The following is a 15,728-nucleotide window of genomic DNA, read 5'->3' as shown; positions in this document are numbered from 1 at the left end:
TTGCTTTTTGTTCAAACTACTTATTTAAAATGAGTTGAAACAACCCAATTCTTCATTCATTTTTTGTTGGGGGGGGGGGGGGTGCAACTTAATTGTTTTATGTTCAATCCACCTAAATTTGTAACAAACGATTAGGTGAACTTAATTGTTTTGTTTTGGGACAACACTTTTTTTACAGTGTATGTCATATCATAATGTACACCAGTCTTGGGTAAAGCCGTGTTCAGACAGCGTGTTTTAGCCTCGATTTTGACTCACCGACAAATGCCTGAAATCATAGGGAAATCGGTGCTCATGCACGTGAGTGACAATCACTCAGTATGAACTATCAAAGACGCGATCTGAGAGAATCACTGACGAGTCGCTGATGCCTGTGAGATATTTAGCGTGCAAATTATCTGCAGCTGTCGGTGATTTAAATCATGCAGTGTGAAATGAGTTTTGACTGAAAATAACATTGGCGATCGACTACAGATAATGAGAGAGCAGCATTCACCTGTGTGTGTGTACCTGCTGGCCAGCGGGAGGTTGGGGGAGAAGATAAAAGCGCTCATTTTAGGTTTATTTGGACCCAAGAAACGCCGGAAAAACTAGTGGAGGTTTGACAGGAGCCACCCATGTCTATGTGACGTTTCATACAGAGAGTTACAAAAAGAAAGTTGAGGAGAAATTGGTAATTCGTGTTTTTGGCAGTGAGACGTGGTTTGGACAAAGTTGTTGGCGATTCTTCTTATTGTAAAGTCATGCACTGTGAAAGCCCCTGTCACCAATCAATCTTGTAGTGTAAACAAAGCAGCGACAAAACGCTAGCCCAGATAGTCAGGCAGTGTGAAAACATCTGTGACATGATTAGTTTGAAAACCCTGCAGTCTGAACTCGGCATAAGTTACTTTAAAAAAGTAATCGATTACAAATTACAAATTACAGTTCGCTTTCTCTGGCAATTTAAAAGACTGCGGTGTTCACAGCGACCCGAGTTTGATTTCCGCCTCTATGCTGATCCTTCCCGTCTCTCTGCTCCCCACACTTTCCTGTCAATTCTCTCTACTGTCCTGTCCAATAAAGGTGAAAACCCCTAAAAAATTATTATTAAACAAAAAGTGAAAGCTTTCTAACTGATGTTGCAACAGGAAAACGTGACTTTAAAAAAGCAAATATTGTTTTCTAAAAACTATATTTGTAACATAAGTAACACAATTACATTGACTTTAGTAACTGTAATCAAATTACACTAATTTTAAATGATCATTTGTTCCATTACTGCGTTCCCTAAAAATATAATTAGAATAAAGTATTCACGCATTACTGTGGAACGCGTAACACCCGACTCTGATGTACACTGCTGGTAAAAAGTCTGGAATTTGTAAGATTTTAAAAGGTTTTTGATGAAAGTCTCTTATACACTGTATTTCCACAAAATTCCTTCATGTTGTCCCATTACAAATCGATAAAGTTAAAATTGATCAATTTAATGGATCCTTGTTGAATAGAGTTATAAACTTTTTTTTTAAATCAACAAACCAGAACATTTCTGTGACTGAATGTTAGAATTTTCAGTTTAATTTATATTCCCACAATTTTATTTACGTTCTCTCACTATAGTTTATGTAACCCAGGCTCATTATAGATATATATCCCTGAATACATTTCTGGAGACCACCAAATTTGTCCTAGGAAATATTTTGTTTTTTTTTTGCAGTTTTTGTTTTCATGTATCTGCCAAAAGCTGCTGTGTACCCTTTTTAAGATCTAAAATTTCTCTCACGATTGCAATTCGGGCCTGCTGTTCTCACGTAAATCCACCAGAGGCTGCTGTCAACTGACTGAATGACCGACCAATTCCACCACCCACCTCTTCCGTAAACCCAACCGATAGTGTTTTTTAAAGCACTGATTTACCCTCCCATTAGCTTCCCTAAACCCAATCGACAGTGTTTTGAAAAGCAATCCAGAAAAAGAAAAGCCCTTGCGACTTCCTGATTTTATTTAATTTTTTTACATTTTCAGATCTTACCACGTTCTCACCTTGCTATTTACTGGTAACAGCGAAAAAGTAGTCCACGCTCAGCTGGTAGCACGAAAAGGAACAGAAGCCGTCGGTGGCATCACACCAACCCGTAGTATTCATTTTAAAGATGAAATGCAGCCATATGTAATTCTGGCTACATAATTGGTGATCTCCAGAAATGTATATAGGGGTAGATTTTCACAATAAGCCTGTTGCGTTTATTTGACATAGTCCTGCAGTGTGACAATATTTTGGTTGCAATATTTTTCTCATATTAATATTTTATTATTTGTACTTAATAAATGTATTCATTTGGTCTAAAATGCCATTTTAAATGCAATTAACAGACTAAAGAGTACCAACAATTTTTCTCATTTTCCTCGTTGATATGTGAAAATATACCTATTTTATTTTTCTATACTGTATCTTGAAAGTTATTCTATATTTCAGTCATATACAGTAGCAGCAGTCATGTTTGCTTTAGTATGTAGTATTTTAGCAACAGGTGAAAGTAGTGAGGTGGACTGCATGCCACAAGTGCTGTATATATTTGGTTTCATTCGTAATGGTAAGTGTGTGAGAAGGAGACCTGCGTCAAAAGTTGTGAAGGCTGAAAATCTGATTAACCTACTTTACGGGAAAAAGTGAAACATTCAGGGCCAGCAGTTGATCCTACAAAGAAGTTAGTATGTGATATAAAAGTAAGCATGGGCAATGTGACAATGTAGTACCTTTAATAGCTTGTGCTAATCAGAAAGTAGTATAATGACCTGGGCTAGACGTACCATTGAGCCTGAGAGGTTAGACCATGGGCCTTGTCTTCGAACATATACGTTTGTTTTATTTGTTCAGTCAGTTAAATGCCAGTCAGAAACTGCTTGTTTGAGCTGGGCCTGTTTTATTGAGGGCTATGAATGGGGCTAATAGACTAATAAATTGAATATTAAACTAATAAACAGACTGATAGTCAGCTTTAAGGGTTTAATCAATCTGTGTAGTCTGGTATTATTCCACAATTGTGTCTGTGAAAACCTATTTCTGATCGCTCATCACCTTAAGCAGAAAATAGTCCACTAAATTATGTGATCTGAAGAATTTTGATGAGTACACTGTCCTGTAAAAACAGCAGTAGTTTTTAACGGTAATCAAGTGTAAAAAATGGTACATTAAAAATCTGCAATCGGGCAGCGCCGTGGCACAGAGCGCTGTCGCCTCACAGCAAGAAAGTCGCTGGTTTGAGCTAGGTCAGTTGGCATTTCTGTGTGAAGTTTGCATGTTCTTCCTGTGTTGGCATGCGTTTCTTCCGGGTACTCTGGTTTCCCCCACAGTCCAATGCGCTATAGATGAATTGGGTAAACTAATTTGTCCGTAGTGTATGTGTGTGAATGAGAGTGTATGGATGTTTACCAGTGATGGGTTGCAGCTGGAAGGGCATCCGCTGTGTAAACATATGCTGGATAAATTGGCGGTTCATTCTGCTGTGGTGACCCCTGATTAATAAAGGGACTAAGACTAAAAGAAAATAAAAAAATGAATGAAAAATCTGCAACCTGGTTAACAGTAGGTTTCCTTAATATAAACATTACAGTATTAACTGACACTATACTTTTTTTTTTTTACATTAATATTTTTCTTTTTTTCTCATTAGGGATGACCATTACATCTAATGTTAATAAAGAATGTTTATTGCATTACTAATGTTACAATGACGGTGTTTGAATGACACTGAGCTCCTTTTATTAACTGTATTTCTCTGCTTATGGAGAAGTTAATTGTGAACGTTTCTATGTTCCTTCTTAATACCAACTGTGTAAAAAGTTTACCATCAAGCCCTGCTTAAGTTGCTTGAGGCGTGTGCACTTGAGCGTCTGCTCCGGTTCTCCAGTGAGCGAGTGTACATCTCAACATGCGAAAGTATTCCTCCATATGTTTTCATTAAAGTTGTCCACAATACAAAATGTATAGTCAAATGTGTAAACATTTAACATTTTAAATGTTTAAAAGCTAAAGTGAAACCATCGACAAAAGCCAGACCTCTTCTATGTTTACAAATACAAGCACAGCCGTTTAGAGCTCATTTCTGGTTAATGATGTCAGAATTTACCGGTGTTTTGGAATGGATGTGTGAATGGTCTGTTCCGGAAAAAATCCAGAGCGCCCTTGTCTGTGTGAGCACCACTTTTTTGAATATACCAGTAAAGTTGTTCCAGAAATTTTCTGGATATTTACCAGTATCACTGTGTGAAAGGGGCTATAGGTGTATTACTGCTATAAATATAATACAATAGTTTAACATATTTTAATAGAACTCTAAAATTCTGGAAATCAAAGCTGCAATTTTTAAACTAAATTTATGGACAGTTTTTTTTTTTACAACATAGGACAAATCATCCAAATGATAAAAAAGTCCATATAATTAATTCCTGTTTGATAAAGTATTAGATAAATTATAGCACAAGAGTGCTGTTTTTCCTGAACATTGCATAACCACTAATGTGACAAACACAATGCATTCTGTTTTTATTCCTTTCAAATGACATAGACAAACAATAGAAATGCTGCATCTCTGAGCAACATTTTGTTTTGTTCTTAAAAAACTGAAAAAAAACTCTATGAATTTCTTGTGTTAAAATACAAAATTAGATCTATTAAAGAAAGCTGCAAAGCTGTAACCATTTACTTCCGCAGAATTAGTTTTTCCTACTATGGAAGTCAATGGATACAGGTTTGCAGCTTCCTTTAAAATACTTTCTTTTGTGTTCAACAGAAGAAAAAATCTCATAAAGGTTTAAAACCGGAGTGAGTAAATTTTTATTTTTGGATAAACTATCCCTTTAAGGCACATTTAGCCTTTTATTTATCATTAATGACAATGAAATAGAAATGCATTATTTCTGTAATTATTATTATTACTGTATATTAAAAAGTATTTGTAGTATGCTTTACTGAATTAATTAGCTAATATCGATCCTTTATTTTATTAGTTACTATAGTAATAATTAGGCCTGCATTAATTATTATTTAAATCAATTAATGGACTTAGTGGGCAAGTTGAAAAATATTGTAATTACTTTAGCTTTTAAAAAATTATGTCAAATATTTATATACCACTGTAGTCAAACTGCATTGTTACAACTTGAGATTTACAAAAATCTTTAATTCTCTTCATGCAAATAAAAAATTCTTAAAGCATTTTATTAGATTTTTGTATAAACAAGGTCATGTTTTATCAAGATTACTATATGATATATATATATATATATATATATATATATATATATATATATATATATATATATATATATATATATATATATATATATATACGGTATGTATAAATGTATGTGTAAGCTGATACATGTATTTTTGTGCAGTATATAGTAACAGGGGCAAGTAAGGTAAAAGCATGAGAGTGGGTGGAATAAAATAACTGCTTTATTTATTTATCTTCATGTAAGCCATAATGATTTGTACACAGCTTCTATAGAAAGATTCACAGTTGCTATGGAGATTTTCATAAATTCTTCAGGAATAGCATAAATGGCTCTTTTTTTGCTAGTGGGATGAGGGTGGCAGTCTATTTTTTGCTATTTTTCGCATGCAGTCTATTTTGTTGATGCTTTTAGGATTGTTAAAAGACAGTTTAACACAAACAAGACTGATTTAATACTAAGAGAATAAATTGCGTTCATTACACCTTTTTTCACAGTATCATTTAATTTAAAACACTTCAAAACTAGCAAATCAATACATGTATTTTCATGTGGCAACTCTCAAAACTTGTGTTTTAAAGGTTCCCTCTGCTTCTGTTTTGTTTGTGGAACATTTTCTTCCTTAATTAAGGCAAACTTTTGTTTTTTTACTCGCCACTTCACAGACCTTTGGGTGTGATGTGAATATCAAGTGGCTCTTGAGTTAAGATCCTGATGCTGAAGCATTTAAGCTCATTTTACTGTATACACTGAAATCAGTGTTTTCAAGTGTATTTAAAGCCTGATTCATCCTTCGGAGCAAAAAAGGACAGCTGTGGATAAACTGATAATACTTTGAATGCTGTAAAACGTGCACTTTTAAAGTGCTAGTAGTAACAGTATAGTACAAACGTCAATGAGGGTAATGGTTAACTCAGGAAATAGGCTAAAAACAAGACGGAAAATGAAGAACAAATAGAGTTGTATTTAAGATGCATGCACATGGATGTGTAAAACTCACATGTTGTAGCAAATCTTGGTGTATGTTTACACAAAAACAATGTACTAAAATAGAAAAGGGTTTGAAAAGTTTTGTGTACATACTGTATGTAGTCAAAACAACACACCTTTACACAGATCCAGTAAATTACTTAAATCTTTGAAAGAAACACTACATGGGTATGTACGTCATTGTTGTTCTCGCCATTTGATTGGCTACAAAATAATATCATTACAACATAGGCCCCTTCTGAAAACGTAGCCCAATACACATTACCGGAGATCGCGAAGTATGTAGCCAGAAGTAATGTATGGCTGCATTTTGTCTTTAAAATGAACGCTACTGGGCGGTATGATACCGTTCCTTTTCACGCTTACCAGCTAACCGCTTACCTCTGTTTAGACAGCTTTCCCGCTGTGACCAGTTTAACCAGTAGCTTGTTGCGTATGTCGTCAGACTTGGGACGTAGAGAGAAGTTGACCATGACTATGGGGTTTGAGTCTGGCGAAAAACGGTTCCAGAAAGACAAAAACAGTAGCCCAAAACTAAAAATTAACAAGTAAATAACAGGGCGAGAATGTGGTAAAATCTGAAAACATGGTAAAAATCAGGCGAGGGCTTTTCTTTTTCTGGATTGCTTTATAAAACTGTCGGTGCTTACGAAAGCATTATTGGTTGGGTTTAGGGAAGGAGGGGGTTGGGTCAGTCGATTGATCGGGTAGTCAGTCAGTCAGCCAGGAAATTTGAGATCTCAAAAAGCATGCACATCGACCTATGGTGGATTTGTGGAAACAAAAACTGCAAAAAAAAAAAAAAAGCTCCTGGGATGTGTTTGGCACTCTCCAGAAATCACCATGAAAAAGCGGAAATTCTGATTGTTATTGGCTGTTGTCAAATGTTATTTCAAAAAGGGGCACATTGAAACGTGATTTCAAAAGTATACATTTTCAAACCCCATTCTAGTCAGAACTACTAAAAGTGTTCTGCTTTTAGCTGAAAACAGAAGCTGCGTCCAAAACCGTATACTTCCATACTATATAGTACGGCAAAAACAGTATGCGAGAAAAGTTCGAATTCATAGTATTCGAGAAACAGTATGCGAGAAGTACCTGAATGACCTCCTAAATCCGGTGAGATTCTAAAGTGCGCTATCTCATGATGCCAAGAGAGAGAATTCATGAATAGGAGTAAAGCGACGCAACTGATGTTGGTAGGTCAAGTAATTATGAGAAATGGCGAATGTAGTATGTCTGAATTCCATTCATATTCCTCACATCCATACTAAATAGAACATACTTCTCTGACGATTGTCTAGTATATTCAAATTCATATGTAGTACTGTACCTACTCGAGTAGTAAGCAATTTGGGACACAGCCAATGTCTTTGTAAATCTTCCGTGCTAATAATCAATTTAAAACCCTATCAACAGTTTTTAGTGAATGTGAATGAGAAATATAAACTTTTTAGCAAAACATTAAACCTTCAACTTTAATAAGAGTTCTCCAGTGGGGGCCAATTGTATTCCTGCATCCCCCACTGAATTCCTGCATCTCTCCAAGGAAACTTTAGCATTCACTGTCCCGCTCACCATGGACACAGACATATAGATCAATGTCAGAAATGCAGTTTACTTGATTTGCATTAGTTCAGTCACCAAGGATATTGAACACAGAGACTTTTCGTAATAAAACTATTTTAAATTGATTTGAACTGTTTGACCTTAATGTCACTCTTTGCTGGCAGGGTTCCCATCATCATCTGCACTTTTACAACATTTAGTTTTGCTTTGACATAAACATCTGAGGAGTGATTACTCAATAACTGCATTGCTGCACACTCAAAGTAAGAAACACAAAGCTATACCAAACTCAGGGTTTCTAAAGGTTATTAGAGTAAATGTATGAGTTATGAGTTTCGAAGCCTGTTTATGAGATTAAATTTATGAGTTACGACCATTTTAAAACTAACATTTAAATGAATAATACACAGACCGGCCACTTTATTAGGTACAACTGTCTGACTGCTCGTTGATGCAAGTTTCTAATCTGCTGATCACATGGCAGCAACTCAATAGATTTAGACATGTAGACATAATTAAGACGATCTGCTGCAGTGTAAATGGAGCATCAGAATGGGGAAGAAAGGTGATTTAAGTGACTTTGAACGTGGAGTGGTTGTTGGTGCCAGACGGGCTGGTCTGAGTGTTTTAGGAACTGCTGATCTACTGGGATTTTCACGCACAACCATCTCTAGGGTTTTCAGAGAATGGTCTGAAAAAGAGAAAATATCCAGTGAGGGGCAGTTCTGTGGGTGCAAATGCCTTGTTGATGCCAGAGGTCAGAGGAGAATTGCCATACTGGTTCGAGCTGTTAGAAAGGCAACAGTAACTCAAATAACCACTCGTTACAACCGAGGTCTGCAGAAGAGCATCTCTGAACACAAAATATGTACAACCTTGAGGCGGATGGGCTACAGCAGCAGAAGACCACACCGGGTGCCACTCCTGTCAGCTAAGAACTGGAAACTGAGGCTACAATTTGCACAGGCTGACTAAAATTGGACAATAGAAGATTGGAAAAATGTTGCCTAGTCTGATGAGTCTCGATTCCTGCTGCAACATTTGGATGGTAGTCTCAGAATTTGGCGTCAACAACATGAAAACCTGAACCCATCCTGCCTTGTATCAACGGTTCAGTCTGGAGGTGGTGTAATAGTGTGGGGGATATTTTCTTGGCACACTTTGGGTCTATTACTAGTACCAATTGAGCATCATGTCAACGCCACAGCCTACCTGAGTATTGTTGCTGACCATGTCCATCTCTTTATGACCACAGTGTACCCATCTTCTGATGGCTACTTCACTAGCAGAATAATGCGCCATGTCATAAAGCGTGAATCATTTCAGACTGCTTTCTTGAACCTGACAATGGGTTCACTGTACTCAAATGGCAATCAAACAGAGCACCTTTGGGATGTGGTTAAATGGGAAATTCGCATAATGGATGTGCAGCCGACAAATGTGCAGCAACTGCGTGATGCTATCATGTCATTTTGGACCAAAATCTCTGAGGAATATTTCCAGTACCTTATTGAATATATGGCACATTCTTAAAGATTTAAGGCAGTTCTGAAGAAAAAAGGGGGTCCAACCCAGTACTAGTAAAGTGTGACTAATAAACTGGCGGGTGAGTGTATATTGCAACTATGTAAAATACAAACAAGTCATTTTCTCTACAAGTAAATATATACAAATCACACAGTGAGTTGTATGAGCAGGGCTATTATTAACAGTCTGAAAATAAAACTTTGTCCCAAAACTTGGTGATATAATAAGAATCTCATATCACGATATTAGTCATTTTATATCCTGATAATGAAATATATCAGGGTATTCACCTTATTGTTTGCCGACGAGCGGGCGCAGCCATTAGAATCTTTTTGGCTCGAGACTTCCGGTCTCATTCACTCATTCATTTTTAGATATTAAAAACTGCTCGTTACGCTGTTTGATGTTGCAAACTGATATTTTCTTATTATATTATTCTACTTGGTCTGTATACTCTACAAACAAGTGTTTGCATGACTAAGTAGTTTGACCATTTTCTGCTGTTTATTATTCCTAGTCATTTCTCCTACAGGCGACTGAATCGGAAGTTCTAAAACAATCGCGAAATTACCATTTCTTTATATCAGTCAAAAAACAGTTTATATACAGACCACAAATGAGGAACTGTATAATTTTTACATTTTAAATTAAACACTCAGAAATGTCCTCATTCTTATGTGATCACATTTGTCACATTATTTAGAACTTATTTAGCAAATGTTTGAATTAAATTATAAGAATAAATATTAATAAGGTAGAAACATTTTCAAATACATCTAAATAAAATGCAAAATGGAAACATTGTGCATTTCTCACACTGCTGTTATTCGTGTTTCTGCCTGCATCCCCGTAATAGCATTTAATATTGTGCTTGTATTATTTATGAAAAAACATTACCATAAACAATGTATTTTGTTACCCAGTAATACAAATGACTTTTTATCTACTTATTTTTTGGCATTTTGTCTTTATTTGACAGTAGAATTACAGAAAGAGAGAGGGAGAGAGAATTGGGAAAGGTCCACATGCCGGAATATGAATTTGAGATGGCCAGAGCACTGTTGGTGGTTCAGCGATATAACCACTGGGACATTGTGCCGAAACGAGTTTTTATTTGTCCATACGATATCTTGTCATATTGCAGAGCCCTAACTTTTAGAACTTTTAGAAATGTTAAATGAAAAATCTTACTGCATCCAACCTCGGCAATGCAATAAGTCTTGATTGAGCAGCTCAACAATCCCCCCACATTTAATGAGAAAATGTCTTTTTGTTTTTGACCTTAAGAGTTCATACAGTGCATTCACAAAGTATTCATAGCGCTTTCTTATTTCCACATTTTTTGCTACAGTCTTATTCAAAAATGAATCAAATTCATTTATTTTTACATGATGGGAAGCAACGGTGTACAGCCATTTTCAGATCTCTCCAGTGACATTTAATGGGATTTAGGTCGAGGCTCTGGCTGGGCCACTCAAGGACATGCACTGAGTTGTTGTGAAGCCACTCCATTGATATTTTGGAAGTGTGCTTTGGGTCACTGTCCTGTTACAAAGACATTGGCTGGAAGACATCACCCCAGTCTGAGGTCAGGGTGTCATTCAGGGTGCAGGTCTTCATTCAGGGTGTCTCTGAACATTGCTGCATTCATGTTTCCCTCTATCCTGACTAGTCTTCCAGTTCCTGCTGCTGAAAAACATCCCCACACCATGATGCTGCCACCACCATGCTTCACTGTAGGGATGGTATTAGCCTGGTGATGAGCGGTGCCCGGTTTTCTCCAAACGTAACGCCTGGCATTTCCTCCAAAGAGTTCAATTTCATCAGACAAAGAATTTTGTTCTTATGTTCTGAGAGTCTTTCAGGTGCCTTTTGGCAAATTGCAGGTGGGGAGTGGCTTCCGTCTGACCACTCTACCATACAGGCCTGATTGGTGGATTGCTGCACAGATGGTTGTCCTTCTGTAAGGTTCTCCTCTCTCCACAGAAGAACGCTGCAGCTCAGACAGAGTGACCATTAGGTTATTAATCACCTCCCTGACTAAGGCCCTTCTCCCCTGTTCTCTCAGCTTAGATGGCCGGCCAGCTCTAGGAAGAGTCCTGGTGGTTCTAAACATCTACCACTTACGGATGATGGAGGCCACTGTGCTCATTGGAACTTTCAGAGCAGCAGAACTATTTCTGTAACCTTCCCCAGCCTTGTGCCTCGAGACAATGCTGTCTCAGAGGTCTTCAGACAATTTCTTTTGTCTTCATGCTTGGTTTGAGCTTTGACATGCACTGTCAACCCTGGAACCTTATATAGACAGGTTTATGCCTTTTCAAATCATGTCCAATCAACTGAATTGACCACAGGTGAACTCCAATTAAGCTGCTGAAACATCTCAAGAATGATCAGTGGAAACAGAATGTACCTAAGCTTAATTTAGAGCTTTACAGCAAAGGCTGTGAATACTTATGTACATGTGATTTTTTAGTTTTTTTTTATTTATTTTTTTATAAATTTGCAACAATTTCAAAAAAAAAAAAATTTCACATTGTCATTATGGGGTATTGTGTGTAGAACTTTAAGGAAATACATTAATTTAATCTATTTTAAAATAAGGCTGTAACATAAAAAAATGTGGAAAAAGTGAAGCGGTATGAATACTTTCCGGATACACAGTACATCTATTTTTAGGTGTCTTTTAGACGTCTTTTAAACACAAAAATGCTTTGGGGGGTTAACCAAACTATGATATGTTCTCTTTTCTCAGGCTGTGTATTATGTACAGTCACTGAACTCTGAGATGGCCAAGTGGGCCCAACAGGCCCAAACTTCCCCCCTGCAGCGCCGTCTCTACCTCCTCCAGGCCCAGCGGCCCACCCTTCAAATTTGATCTGCCCACCACTGCTAACACCCATCCTGGGCTTCCCACTCATCGGGCCACCTGGCTTCACTCCGGGCCCACCATGGGAGGATGCCTCTCCAAACCCAAACCAGGTGATGAACACACTTATATGGAAAACACTTAATAATAGGAATGAACAATATTCCATAAATCAGCTGACAGTCGATATTTTCAATATTAAAACTCAAGGCGATACGCCTTGCTGAAAAAATAATGTGTGGAAAATGAACGTGCACTAATTTTAAGGGATGATTCACCCCCAAATTAATATTCTGTCATAATTTACCCACCCTCAGGTTGTTCCAAACCCATATAAGCATATTTGTTCTGCTGAAGACAAAGGAAGATATTTGAATTGACGTAATCTCACCAGCCATTTATTGCCATATAAGCTGTAATAATAAAACCTATGGGAATAAATAGATGGGTTGCGAATGGGATATTTACATTCTTCCAATTATGTTCCTTTGTATTCATCAGAACCAAGGCATTTATACAGGAATGGAACAGTATGAGGATGAGTAAATGATGGAAGAATTTTCCTTTTTGATTAAACTATCTCTTTAATTGTCTACCAGGAGTGCTAGCAGTATGTTCAGGTTAGGAATAGGGATGCTCATTTCGGTGAATTTTGGGAACTGACAACCGCTGCTCGCTAACCCAATATTAACCTTGAACTGGTCAGATTAATATTAAATTATTATTTAATTTTCTAAATAATTGATGTTTCTATTTTGTGTCCGACACATTAAATGTTGCATTTTAAAATGCTGATTTATTTTAACATTCAAACATATTACAATAGAACATAACAACAGAGCATCTTTACGCACCTGCAGTGTTTCCAACAGCATAGAAAAACAGAATAAACTAAATAAAAAGAATAAAATAAATAGGCCTGCCATAGATAAGATTCACTTAAATGACAAATTTAGATTACAAAACAAAAGCACTTACTTGTTAATAATTAATAATTGTTTTTAAGAACCAGCATATTTTTAAAATAGCAGGCTACCTCAAATCAATCGCTCAATGGAAAATATGCATTTAATTAATGCTCCGCTGTTATTATTATATCATAAACCTGTGGCAACATTTTTATTAGAAGTCATGATTTTAAAGATTATGTCTTGACCGTCTGGTTTTACCTTAGAACTTGTGTGCTTTTATTGTTTTCATCTCACTCGAGGTTCATGCGAGTGCGCTGCGTGTGATGAAAGACAATGATAAGGCTCATATGTTGACTTTTGTTAAAGTATAGGCTACTACAGCATGTAGCACTTTTTTTCTTTACATACTGTATGATACTTCATTAATTTGCAAAGATGTTTTATAAGCTGTAAAATGAAAGCCTCAGTTTGGTGCGGAGTTATCATTATGCAAAAATCAAGACATTCATTAGATTTGTTTATATAGGCTACTTTAAAAATGTATATGAGCGGTGGCGGAGCGTGCTCTGATGGAGAGAAAATCAGCGCACATTTCAGAATATTTTGTTTTGCAGCTTCTTTCTCCAATTGTGCAAATAAACTGAGATATTTATGATGCAGATCCAGGACTAAGGCAACCAGCATCAGCGCTGGTTTGGCATCAACTCGTCAACTCGAATTACCATCCCGCTAGTTAACAAATCGGTGTTACACATTTATGCAGCCAAATATATATATATATATATATATATTAGGGATGTAACGGTATTGTAAATACCGTCATAGCGCAATATTAATTTTTTTCGATATTACCGAAGTCGCATGACTCGGTAAAACTATAGGTCTTTTGAGAAAATTTGCTTAGGCGAATGAAGCGAACGGGAGGTAGCAAAAACTACAATACCCATCAGCCCATGCTTGACCATCATCCCTTGCGGTCTGTTGTGGCTACAGATCCAGTAATGCGGAAATGGAGTGTGCTGCTAGAAGCGGGGATGAAAAGAGCTGGAAAACTTTAAGGCCCCGTTAACACTAATGCGGTTTAGTTTGAAAACGCATAAGTTTTGCTACGGTTACGCCAACCGTCCACACTACGCCGAAGTTCTCGAGCGCCGAAAACGGAGTGTTTCGAAATGTGTGGATAATGTCTAAGTGTGGATAATGGAAAACGGAGACTTCTGAAAACGGAGGCGGGGCTGCAGACGTTCGCCTCTCTGATTGGGGCTTTTCCTGAATATTAAGTAGCCTAACACGCACAGTTCAGTCCTGCATCATCTCCGTGTAAGTTCAGACTTCGCAAGTTTGATCATGGCTGCAGTCTCTTCTTCTCAGTTTGATATGGAAAAGCAGATTATACCGAGGACACGGGTAAATCTTCAAAGGGAACAGTGTACTTTATAACTTCATTCACATCACCCTGGCTTCGTTGTTTCACTTTCTCAACAATAAAATGTAAACATGATTTAAGGAACTGCCTATTTTCATTTTAATATTAGCAACTTAGACAGCAGACATGTTGAGGCGTCGTGCTGCATAAGATGAGCGTCATCTCCACTGTGTGGATATTTATAACAAAACGGAGCCGATAACAACTGCCTCCTTTCAATTTCAGTGAAAATACGAAACACAGCCTCTCTTTTGCTGAGTATCAGTTTTAATAATCGATAATGGCCATTTTAAAAGTATAACATACAATAAGTTTATACATTATAGGAAATAAAGGCAAGCGATCAGTCAATATACAGAATGTACGTGGTTACATTAATCATTAACTTAACACGTTACCTGAGAACAAGTAATAGATTCCAATGACCGAAGTCAGGGAATATGTCGTTAGATAAAGACAACAAGATAAATGAAATATCCCGTTTAATAAATATAGTGAGATTAGATCCAGCGGGAGATGCTTGATGAGAAGTCCGACTAGCAGAGCTCTCATCTGGGTAGATGGGCTGAGTGTGATTAAATGTTGAATGTGATGAGTTTTCAACAATACTAAATTGAAACTTTATTGTTTTTACATGGTTTAATAATTTTTTGTTATTAAAATTGAAGTTCCTGTTTCAAAGCTTACAGATAGATGGCTAATTTGTATGTCATTGACACTTTTGGCACTTTTTTGGAGTATTTTCATAAGTTTTGTTTTTTTCCTGTAAATGATTCAATAAATACCGTACCGTGACATTCAAACCGAGGTATTACCGTACCGTGAAATTCTGATACCGTTACATCCCTAATATATATATATATATATATATATATATATATATATATATATATATATATATATATATATATATATATATATATATATATATATATATATATATTTATTTATTTATTTTTTTTATCGTTTCACTGATTCCATTAATTGGTTAAAAATGCACCCTTTCGGTTAACAGTGAATCAATTATTATGAACATTCCTAGTTAGCAATCTGCTAATTTTCGAGTATAATTTTACCTGTATGGTCAGCTAGATGGTTTTGGATTGACACCTTGAAATAGTGAAAAATAGTAAAACATGAAAGAACATGGCTATATTATGGCTATTTACACAGAACACATTTTCCATTCCAATGCACTACTTTTCATTGTTTTTCT

General features: G+C 36.5%; 1 protein-coding gene and 1 long non-coding RNA gene across 6 annotated transcripts in view; one reads left to right on the top strand and one right to left on the bottom strand.

Annotated features, from left to right (window-relative positions):
- aifm3 (AIF family member 3) overlaps nucleotides 1-15,728 on the top strand; it is a 64,828-nt gene that overhangs the window by 14,705 nt on the left and 34,395 nt on the right. For 3 of the 4 annotated variants that reach the window (XM_087250989.1, XM_087250988.1, XM_087250987.1), the window contains exon 2: nucleotides 12,062-12,288. In XM_087250989.1, coding sequence (XP_087107115.1) covers nucleotides 12,258-12,288 — 31 coding nt within the window. In that variant the 5' untranslated portion in view covers nucleotides 12,062-12,257. 4 annotated transcript variants of the gene reach the window in all.
- The window catches only part of LOC141385764 (uncharacterized), a 64,218-nt gene that overhangs the window by 31,327 nt on the left and 17,163 nt on the right, over nucleotides 1-15,728 (bottom strand). The gene's annotated exons all lie outside the window — the stretch shown is intronic.

Source organism: Danio rerio, chromosome 5, assembly GCF_052040795.2.
Source record: "Danio rerio strain M-AB ecotype USA chromosome 5, GRCz13ab, whole genome shotgun sequence".
Taxonomy (NCBI): Eukaryota; Metazoa; Chordata; class Actinopteri; order Cypriniformes; family Danionidae; genus Danio; species Danio rerio.
Note: the sequence above shows the minus strand (reverse complement) of the source record. Positions and strands in the feature narration are given on the sequence as shown.